Here is an 11,562-nt window from a genome sequence, read left to right as displayed (position 1 = left end):
ATGGTGACTGAGGCCCGAGGCGCTCCCCCAGACTCCCAGAGGCACTCTCACCCCTCCCGCCTCCCCTCTGGTCGCTAGCTCGCAACACACACTCACTCACCCCACCCGACTGCCGCTTATTTCACAAGCGCACTGACAAACATTGTAATTTTTAAATATCCAAAGTGCTTTCTTTCGCTTACATACAGCGACTTGGATATTTTTCTGGTATTCTACTGATCTCAAGCTCTCTTACGACACCGAACACGACATGGCTCAACAAGAGGAAAAGCTAATTGATTTAATGGATCAGACAGCGGATGAGACAGAGGAGCAGACAGCGGATCAGGCCGAGGATCAAACGCAGGGTCTGATGAGAGACGAGGTACCTGTGCACCTCCCCACTGCTGATGAAGATACCAGCACCACTCTCCCTCCTCCCCTGACTCCCAATAGGACAGGAGACCAGAATAATGACATACTTCATCTTTTACACTTTCTGCAAACTTCCAGCATGCAAGAGCAAGACCGACGACGACAGGAGGAGCAGAACTTCAGACTACAGATGGAGCAATCAAGACAGGAAGACAACCAGCGGTTCATGTCTCTTTTCTCCTTGCTATCAGGACAGATTGCGGCATCGCAACCCCAGCAAACTAACCCCATGATTGCACCTCCTGTTACACCTTTGTCCCCCACCCCACCCCCTGGCTTCTCAGAGAATACACCTTCAGTTTCTAGCAACCGCCTACAGTCCATCCCCACCTCATCCTGCAACAAGATGCAACGTACCAAGCGTTTCGCCAATGGAGACTCCGTTTCGAGGATTATGCGGCATTAGTTGGACTTGATAGGTTACATCAAACTTCCCAGCTGATTCACCTGAGAACTTGCATCTCCCTGGACGTCCAGCGCCTGCTTACGCATACACTGGGCATCCCTCCCAACACATCACTTTCCCTTACAGAGGTGTTGGATACACTGCAAAAGCACTTTCGCAGCCTCAGAAATGAAGCCTTACGACGCAGGGAATTGTTGTCCTGCAAACAGGCTGTCGGAGAATCGTTTGCAGACTACTACGCACGCCTCAAGGATCTCGCTGATGAAGTGGACTTATGCACTGGCAACCCCACCTCCTGCACTGAACGGCAATTGCAGATGGTAATTTTGATGGGTGTGAGAGACGAAGAGTTAATTCAACGCCTTATTCCCCTCCAACCCTCATCTACCCTCGCAGAGTTCGTGACATGCTGCCGCTCCTACGAATCTACACGTGCGACTGCATCAGCCATTGCATCTTCCCCTAGTCAGGTCAATGCAGTATCTACATACAAGAAGAACCAGCGTCTACAGAAGAGGACTTCTCATCGATCTCCTGACCAACATTCTCACCAATCTCCTAACAGTGACCCTTGTCAATATTGCTCTCGCAAGCACGATTCCGGACAATGCCCAGCCACGGGTGCATCGTGCAATAACTGTGGACGCACGGGTCATTGGCCCCGTACTCAGAAATGCCCTGCTAAGGAAGCTCAGTGCAAGACCTGCCAGAAACAGGGACATTTTGAGAAGATGTGCAGGTCGACCAAGAAAAGTCAGACTGGGTACACAGCTTCACCTCCTCATAATAAGTCAAATCCCAGCTGCCGTTTCGTGGGTGATAACTTGGGTAGCGAGTCCCCCACACCAGTCACTGTCTCTCTGTCATTTGGCGATATATCAGCACAACTCCAGCTAATCCCCGATACAGGAGCAGACATCACAGTGATTGGCACCATACATTTGGATGCACTCCGCATACCTCGGACAAGGCTCGAACCTCCACCCATGACAGACGTTGTAACAGCAGATGGATCCCCCATGACACCGGCTGTAGGATGCTTCCAGGCAACACTTCGTCTTGGCAACAAGTCTTGCTCAGCAACCATACATGTTCATGAGGATATCCAGACTCCCCTCCTCTCCCGTGAGCATTGCCGAGCTCTCGCCATAGTGTCGCTGGAATTCCCGAAGCCCATCCTCAAGGTAACACATGTCAACAGATGCGCTCAGTTTCCTGCCTCTGCCATGACGTCCCCGCAGCTGTTAAGGACTATTTTCTTCGGCACTTCAGCGACGTCCTCATATCCAAGAAGGATCTACAAACCCAGCCACTAAAGAAAATGGCAGGCCCTCCAATGAGGATCCACCTGAAACCTGGTGCTACACCATTCGCTGTGCATACACCCAGGCCCATTCCGTTTGCTCTCAGAGATCAAGTGAAAGAAGAACTTGACTCCTTGGTGCAACAAGGAATCATCAGACCAGCAGGCGACGAACCCTCTGAATGGTGCCATCCCATGGTCTTGGTACCCAAGGACAAAGGTGTGCGCATCACTGTGGATCACACCACCTAAATTCTCATGTAGCCCGCCCTACACACCCTTCACCTACGCCCCATGATGCCGTCCGCAACATCTCTCCTACTGCGAAGTACTTCACCACAGCAGATGCCCTGCATGGCTATTGGCAAATGGAGTTGGCAGAAGAGGACCGCCACCTGACTACATTTATAACTCCGTATGGAAGGTTCCAGCACTGTCGCGGCCCGATGGGATTTTTCAGCAACAGGTGATGCATACTGCCTTCGTGGAGATATGGCACTACAAGGTGTTCCCAACTGTGTGAAGGTTGTAGATGACATCCTCCTTTCCGACGAGGATCTCCCTTCCCACCTACAACACGTGCACCAAATGCTGACCAGATGCCGTCAGTATGGCATCACCCTCAACAAGGAGAAATTTACTGTAGCTGCCCCTAAAGTTAACTTTTGCGGTTATGTCTTATCATCCGATGGTATTGCAGCAGACCCCGACAAGGTATCAGCTATACGCGACTTCCCGACACCATCCAACGTCACAGACGTCAGGTCGTTTATGGGTCTCGTCAATCAACTTGCCGACTTCACTCCAGACATCGCAGCAGCAGCACAGCCCCTACGTCCACTTATGAGCCCCAAAACGCTCATTCGTCTGGACGCCCGACCATGAGCGAGCATTTAAGAAAGTCAAGACAGCTCTGACTTCACCACCTGTCCTGGCACCCTTCAATCCTGCCTCGCCTGTGGTTCTACAAACAGATGCCTCACGCCTATACGGTCTCGGCTATGCCCTACTTCAAGATAACGGCCGAGGTCAGATGCGTCTCGTCCAGTGTGGCTCTCGTTTCCTTACGGATACAGAGACTCGCTACGCCACCATAGAGCTGGAGCTACTTGCAGTCACTTGGGCTATAGCTAAGTGCCGCCTATACTTGTCTGGACTTCAACATTTCACCTTAATGACTGACCATCGCCCCTTGATACCAATTCTCAATCACATCTACACTTTGGATGCTATTGAGAATCCACGCCTCAAGATGAAAGTGGCCCCCTACATCTTCACTGCAGTATGGCGCGCAGGGAAACAACTTTGCATACCAGACGCCCTGTCTCGCTCCCCAACCAGTCGCCCCACACCTGAAGATGAAGAAGAGTGCACTACTTCGACTGCACATGTCAGGCGTATCGTTGCCAGCACCGCCACTTCCACTGACGACCAGGCAACAGGACCCATCATCGAAGAAGACAAGTCTCTACAAGAAATCCGCACGGCCGCATCCCAGGATCAAGATTACAGTCGTCTCATTCACTATGTCTCCAACGGTTTTCCTACCAACCGCTATGATCTCCACACTTCCGCCCTCCCGTATTGGAAGCTGCGGGACAACCTTTACGCGGATGGAGAGTTAGTATTGTATGGACCCCGGATCGTCATCCCTGCAGCCCTCCGTAGACGCACCTTGGATCGACTCCACGACAGCCATCGAGGGATTGAAGCTACTCGACGTCGTGCAATGCAGACAGTATTCTGGCTAGGTATCAATGCAGATATTAAGAGTAAAGTAGAAAGCTGTGAGGCCTGCCAACAGCTTCTTCCCATTCAGCAACAAGAGCCTTACATGTGTGATGACCATCCATCCTGGCCCTTCGAAAGTGTGTCAGCTGACTTCTTCCACGTAGCAGGGAAATCCTTCCTTGTTATTGCTGATAGACTTTCAGGCTGGCCTGTGGTTGTTCCCTGTGGACGTGACACAACTGCAGCCAGAGTTACAAGAATGTTCTGTGTTTTCTTCCGCGAGGTTGGTGTTCCACTCCGCTTACGAACTGATGGAGGACCCCCATTTTCCAGCCATGACTTCAAGCAATTTGCTGACCGCTGGGGAGTTCATCACATCATCACTTCTCCACATTACCCTCAGGCTAATGGACATGCAGAAGCTGCAGTGAAAGCTGTTAAACATCTTATCATCTAGACTGCCCCATCCGGGAACATAGATTGGTGAAGCCTTTGATAGAGGACTGCTGGAGCTTCGGAATACACCGAACCCTGCTGGACGCTCCCCTGCGCAGATCCTCTATGGCCATCCTCTCCGCACTTGTGTTCCGGCTCACCCCAGATCATTCACAGAGGAGTGGCAAACTAAGACTGAAGATTACGACCGTCGCACTGCTGCCCAAAACAAACTCACCAAGCCATGAGCCTTTACAATTCTCATGCCCCCCGCCCTCTACCCAACCTCACCATCGGCCAACGAGTTAGGATACAGGACTCAACGACGCTTCGATGGACAAGGTCGGCATCGTGATGGGCCGCGAATGTCAAGAAAGTATGAAATACGCCTTCCAAGTGGTCGTGTATGGTTTTCGAAACCGAAGACATTTACGCCCAGTGGCTAACATGAGTGATGACACCTCTCCCCAAGTCCCTGTGTCCCCTTGCTCTGGCCAGGAAAGAGAGCCATCATTCGAACCCTCCAATGTCCCTCGCCATTCACCTCGACTAGCTCAGAGGAATTTATGTTCCGCTCGAGACACTGCTACGAGCGTAAAGGGGGAGGGAGGTGTATAGATATTTAATGTTATGCTGTATATTGATTACATTACGTACAGTTTATGAACATTTTGTACATTTGCTTTGCATTATTCTAAAGAAGAATTATATTTATATTTCCATGTATATTTCCCATTGCACATACTGTGAGACCACTATTTCATTATGCATCGTGGCAACATTGTAATTAGATGTGTCAACACTGCCTTTATTTCCCGCCATATGCATAGTCAGTCACTGTCCAGTGGTCATTGTAGTGACAAGCGCGGACCTGCTTCCCGCTACTGTCGTCTTGATGTCTTGTTTATCTTCATTACAAGATTTTAAAGAATCTACGGGTTTGATTTGTCACCCCTTCATTCCATTTCTCGCATGGATGTATGTGGCAGCATCCCACACAACAATCATAAACAAGTGATTAAGTGCATAAAAGGTTTTGTTACATACACTTTTTGTACATGCAATTCTTCCCCGGCAGATATATACTTAGCTTATGTCTCTGACGTCCGACAGAAATTCGAATTTCGCGGCACACGCTGCAGGTAGGTCAGGTGATCTACCCCCCTGCCGCTGGGTGGCAGGAATAGGAACCGTTCCCGTTCTAGAACCAGATTTTCTCTGTCGCGGTAGTGTCAACATATGTTGTTGCTACCTCCTGACTTGATTTTCGTTTTTCATCGCCATCGATCTTCTGGGCTGTCTTTTGCAGGGAAGTACTGGGTCTTTGGTTCGGCATACGCTTTTATTAACTTTTAATGAATTTGGCTTCGAAAATTTCGAAGAATATATGACGTGTAACTACCGAAATTTTCGGTAGACACTCACATAGTTTGCAAGAAAGGGAAATATTAATATTTATTCATTAATATGTGTAATAAGTGTTAGAATTGATTGAGGAAATATACTGACTTCCTACTTTAGGGAGTCAGTAAAGCATGTAACTAGATACGTTTTCTTTTAAAAGTTTTTTAGAAACTCGTACTAACGAGCAATTAGAGTATTAACAGTACTAGTAGTGTTGCATCCTCATCACCTTCTTACTTCGCAGAAACTTCAAATTCATAATTGCAATTTGAAGACAAGGATTGTGGCTCAAAATGCGAGCTATTGAAAGGTAAGAAGTGATTACTAGTGTTCCCCATTGCAGTGGAGGGTGCGTCTGATCGGCTCTGTCTCGCTCCAGGCCTAGACCTCTTTCAAGCTCCCAAGCCCAGGGGAGAAGGAATGTCGAAAGCCGTAAGGGGGTTTCAGAGAATCCCCACCGGTCAGGCGTGCCCCTCGGCAGGTTCTGTAGCGCGTCCCAGACGCCAAGGATAGCCATTGAAAAGGCATCCTTAAAAAAGTGCGTCTCTTCATCTTACATCCGAAAAGACGAAGAATGTATATGTTTTGATGATCTAGCGCGTTCTCTGAAAAACTAAGAGAACACTGAGCAAGAGCCAGCCAGGAACTTAGGAAGCCGCGTTCCAGCAAGCTAGCGTGAGCCACGTTCCAACAGCCAGCAGCGAGCCGCGTTCCAGAAAACAGACTAGCGCGAGCCGCGTTCCTACAACCAAACGCGAGCCGCGTTCTAGCAACTGAGCGCGAGCCGCGTTCTAGAAAATTTTTCTTGGCGTAAGGCGCCTTCAAAGAGACGAAGCGCCAGCCTGGCGCAAATTGCAACAGAAAAACAGACAGCTAGAGCAAGGAGCCTTATAGTACAGTGGCAATCAGAACGATCCTTCCATTGAACGTTTCCGGGCAAGAGGCTCTTTCTAAAAGGGTCTAGTAGGCGCTCGGAACTATCAGGGCGCACGGGACCTTCCACACAAGCGAACGTTCCAGGAGCGAGTCTCCTTTCTAGCGTGCGGAACATTCCAGGCGCGCGGGGAATATCCAGGCGCTAGGCGCAAGGAGCCAGGCGCCAGAATATTCCAAATATTCTTAAGAGAGAGAGGTCAGTCGCGAGGCTCCTCTTTGAGTAGTGCGGACACACTCCTTCATTCATGCTCTTCCCTCGTTATGAAGAGGCAAGCGCTTTGGGAGTTTTTCTTATAAGAATCTCATCGACGTTTGGGTATGATGGCGGATAGGAAATATCTACTTCCTTCCGTAAACCCTACAGACGAACAGGAATTCTGTCTCTTCCGCGATTTATGAGGAAATCACGAAGATTTAAAGAGTTCCTGGATTAACTTCCTTCCTTAAGGAGATATATATACTCTTTCTATCATTCTATTAACGAAAAGAACGAAGACAGTAAAAATTTTTCCTTTATCTGCCTCGGCAGGGAAAGAAGGTAGTAGAGTATCTGCTGTATGAGAATACGATACGGCAAATCACACATACCGTAGTTACTTCTTTGTAGAGCAACTCAATTATCAGTATCCTTCCAGGATTTCCTAGGAAGGACTACGCTTAAAGGGATTGTTAAGACAACACCTACTTAGCTTCTAGATTTATCGAAGTCTTGTTTCGCTTAAATATGCATTAATAAGAACTTCCTGAAGTTCGATAATAATTTTATAAGATTCCTTTATTTAATGGAGTAGCTGGCAACTCTGGAAGAGTAAGGCCAGACGGCTAACGGAGACTGCTATCGCGCCTTAGAGACCAACGCAGTAAAATGTAGGTGTCGGTCATGAGTGGTTGGTTACATGTCTCTCTCCTGCGGGATGGAATAACTAACCGTGTCTCTCCCCTACAATCGCGGTTTTAGCCTCGGATTGAGGGGATAGTTAAGCAAACATAAATAAAATATTGTCTGCCTTTTGCTAAGAAGCTTTCAATAAGAAAGATATTACAACCTTTCAATGCTGTTTACCGTAGGTAACATTATTAAAGGATTCTAACGCAGCGGAACTCTATATTATATGATGCTCTCATGCTTACGAAAGCATGGCTTATTAGAGTACATGCTTAGTGAGAAGATGAATGTAGTAGAAGAGAATTCACTTTAAGACTACGGTCTGGTCAAGTCTTATGCGCATACCGAGGTTAACTACAGAATTCCTAGTATCCTTACAAAGGTTTCCTAGATTAATGCTGTTTACCACAATGTGACAGTGTTATAAAGGAGTCTAATATGGCAGAGCACGAAATAATATAATTCTCTCATCCTTTCGAGAAACGCACACAACCTTTTTAGAATCGGATATTGCTCAAGAGAAGATGGGTGAGTCGGATGGGAAACATTCTCTTAGTGGCAGAAGTTGTTTCCCTGAATGGACTATACTACGTTTATAAAAGTTTTTTCCTACTAAGAACGGAATTAACACGTGAAGGATGTCGGGTACCATAAGGGCACAGATGTTCTGGCACATAACCTTAAAAGAACTAGAATGGAAGTGCCAGCCTGGCGCAATTGCGCCAGAAGCGCCAGCCTGGCGCAATGCGCCAGAAGTACCATCCAAGATATTTTCTCGTTTTAGCGAGTTATTAACCTAAGAGTCCAGTAGTGGTGGTTTGGTGTTTGTTTCTTCTCACCTCGGTGGTCGCGGGTTCGATTCTCGGCCATTCCATTGAGGAGTGAGAGATGTGGATTTCTGGTGATAGAAGTTTCACTCTCGACGTGGTTCGGAAGTCACGTAAAAACACCATACAAACAAACAAACAAACCAGTAGCCTCTCGGAGGCTCGGTAACGGCAAGATTCGTTCCTGATTTCGTTACCCATTTAATCGGAAAGGGGTCGCTTACAAGGAATGATGAAATGATTTTTTTTTTTTTAATCACTTAGGCCAATTCCACGACTCTCTCATATCGCAAAGAGCATCGAGAATCTTTTTTTTTTTTTTTTCGCCCTGTTCGCGTTAACAAAAGAGAACCTATTTGGGAACAGACACGGAACGTAACGATCCTTAAAGGTTCGATGCAAGATTTTGCATGTCCGTGAGAACCTTCTCGATCGAAGATAATAACTGTTAATGTATGTCTAACATTTATTGAAAAGAGTTTTGAGAACCTGCGGAAAGTCTTCATAGATCTCTTCGCAAGGTAGAAGACGAACAGGCTTCCTATAGACTGCTTCCTTTCCTCGAACCAAGAGAGGTAGCAATATACGACATCTTTAATTTAAAGAAGGGGAATAAACTTTAGTCTTTTTTCCCCTAGTTATAAATTTTTAACAGATATTAAGATAAATGGGCGTCAAAGGAAGAGAGGATGAATGCCTCATTTTGGCCTTAGAGAGGTTGGATTCACAGAAGTCACGTTCTTCTCACAGCATGTTTCGTAAGGCTTTTCCAAGAGTATCTGGATATTCTATCAGAATCTATTATAAATAGACCTGAAAAACCTCTCCACTCTGAGTCTTTCCACGTGCAGACTGACCAGAAGTGGACATGAATGAGAGGATTTTTCAAGGTAAATGACAATAGTCATGGCTAAGACATAGAATTGCTGCAGATCGTGCTAGATGGAATGAGGAAACTGTCCTCTTCCGAAAACCTCTGTGAACCACATAGCGAGGTTTTTTCTTCACTTTCAGAGGGAAGAATCACCTATGTATATATCTGCTATCAAAGAACGCAGTAAAAGGCTATACTCTGTCTCTACAAGGGGAATTAGAGATAACAGAGGATTAAGATCTTCGGGATCTATACGATACCGCAATACGACAAGAGTAGGATATCATGTACTTCGAATGGAATTTTTTTTTGTGGCCACAGATTCCGTGTTCCGACAAAATGGAACTGCTCCTCATCAAACTTCTTTGAGGAAGTTTATGAAGGAATTCTTTGTTTCTCTTAGCCCTAAACGACCAAGAAGACAAGTGAATTTTTTGGGCATTGGAATCTCGCATCAGATTCAATGGAGACTCGGCAATGGGTTCTTGCCAGCATAGTATGTACTGGCAAAAGAACTAATCCCTCTATTCCTGACGCAACGCTTTCAGATAGAAGTTTAGTTGCCCAGGCAGGGTACTTACATTTTCATCTACAGAAGAAGAGATGGTTTAAACGTTTGCCTACAAAGTCTTCGGGGTGCGATGAGGGCTCAAAATGCTTCCCAGAAGGTATTCAGAAGAATACAATAAGAGCTAGAAATCAGGGTTCCGCCCAATTTCAGCTCAGAGTCTCCTTCGACTTCCAGACTCCTTCCCTTCCTTCGGGCAAGGATAGGGAAGATTCTGCAACGAGGAACCTCATCAACATGTAAGAAGAGATCTCGTTAGCAAAAGAAGTGTTTCACGAAGGATCCTCCTCGGAGGAAGAATCTCTCTCTCGTATTGTTAGATATCCTGTCGTCTACTGGGTGTAGCTGACTAAAATCACGTCCCCTTGCCAGGGGCCAAAGCTCAAAGGGGAAGAATTTCTTCCACCCTTCTCCAGTCTCCTGATAAACTATGTGGTTTTTTGTTCAGGACTCTCGGACAATGTAGCGCCAGCCAAGCGCCAAATGCCAATACAGGCGAAAAACGCCAGAGGCGGACAGTTCCAAGGAACTCTGTCATGGCTGGATACTGAGAAGGAGCGGGCCTCCAACCTGGCGCAAATGCGCCAGAGGCGAACAAATCGGACAGATATAAGAGTGTCCGATGTGGACATCGCCAGACAGCCTAGAGACTCTTCCAAGCTCGAAGCTCCAGCAAGTGTGGAGGAGCCAAGCCAGGCGCGAGGCGCCAGCCAGGCTCTAGGAGCCAGCCAGGCTCTAGGAGCCAGCCAGGCTCTAGGAGCCAGCCAGGCTCTAGGAGCAGCCAGGCTCTAGGAGCCAGCCAGCTCTAGGAGCCAGCCAGGCTCTAGGAGCCAGCCAGGCTCTAGGAGCCAGCCAGGCTCTAGAAGCCAGCCAGGCTCTAGAAGCCAGCCAGGCGCCATCCAGGTGCCAGGCTCCTTCAAGGCTAGCTCCAGTCAGGATTGAGGATCCATCCAGGCGCAAGGCTCCTTCCAGTAAAGAGAAACCTAAAGCTCTGTCATGTAAGAGGGCTAGTCCCCATTGATATGATACAGGTAGGCTCTGCCATGTAAGTGGGTCAGCCCCCATTGGCACGATCCGAGAAGGCTCTGTCGTGTAAGCGGGCTAGCCCCCATTGACATGATCCAGAAGGGTTTGTCAGTCATAGGTCCCTACCTCGCTGAAACTCTTGAGGCATGCAGACTCATAGACAGTAATCATGAAGTCTTCTGCCAAGCTCCAGGCGCAAGGCGCCAGCCAGACGCAAGGCTCCAGCCAGGCGCGAGGCGCTAGCCAGGAGGGAGGAGCCAATCAGGCGCCAGCCAGGCGCGAGGCGCCAGCCAGGCGCGAGGCGACCAGGCGCAAGGCTCCAGCCAGGCTCTAGGCGCCATTCAGGCGCAAGGCTCCAGCCAGGCGCGAGGCGCTAGCCAGGCTCCAGGCTTCACCCAGAAGAGATCTATATCAAAGAATGCCCTGGCCTTCTTTGAGACAATGTGATCTCCTAAGCACTTGACAAGTGCATTGATGATTCCTTCAAACAGCTGAGAATTAAAAGCGCATGAAGTGCGAGCTTTTCTGTATTCTTGTTCTTTCCTTAACAATATGTCATAAGGACATATTAGCTGTCACATACGGGAGATACAACTCTGTGTTGACTTCCATATCCGAAGGATGTCAAGATAACCTACGAGAGATCCTTCTCTCTTGGTTGATACGTGTCTGCGGATACATTGCTGGATAGGGAGCCGATACTGATCCTTAACTAGTGAGTTAAATTTTAGTTAACGTCGTGTTTTTTCTTT

At 47.8% G+C, this 11,562-nt stretch overlaps 1 protein-coding gene across 1 annotated transcript; it reads left to right on the top strand.

Annotated features, from left to right (window-relative positions):
• The first annotated feature begins 3,156 nt into the window (after positions 1-3,156).
• On the top strand, positions 3,157-4,311 carry LOC135200714 (uncharacterized protein K02A2.6-like). Its single transcript, XM_064229321.1, has one exon. The coding sequence runs from the start codon at positions 3,157-3,159 to the stop codon at positions 4,309-4,311; it is 1,155 nt and encodes a 384-aa protein (XP_064085391.1).
• Positions 4,312-11,562: the final 7,251 nt, after the last annotated feature.

Source organism: Macrobrachium nipponense, chromosome 27, assembly GCF_015104395.2.
Source record: "Macrobrachium nipponense isolate FS-2020 chromosome 27, ASM1510439v2, whole genome shotgun sequence".
In the NCBI taxonomy this organism is placed as follows: domain Eukaryota; kingdom Metazoa; phylum Arthropoda; class Malacostraca; order Decapoda; family Palaemonidae; genus Macrobrachium; species Macrobrachium nipponense.
This window is presented reverse-complemented; position numbering and strand designations above follow the sequence as displayed.

Bases quoted from the DNA above. Each gene is read 5' to 3' on its own strand.
- LOC135200714 (XM_064229321.1), top strand. From the start codon at position 3,157: ATGCGTCTCGTCCAGTGTGGCTCTCGTTTCCTTACGGATACAGAGACT.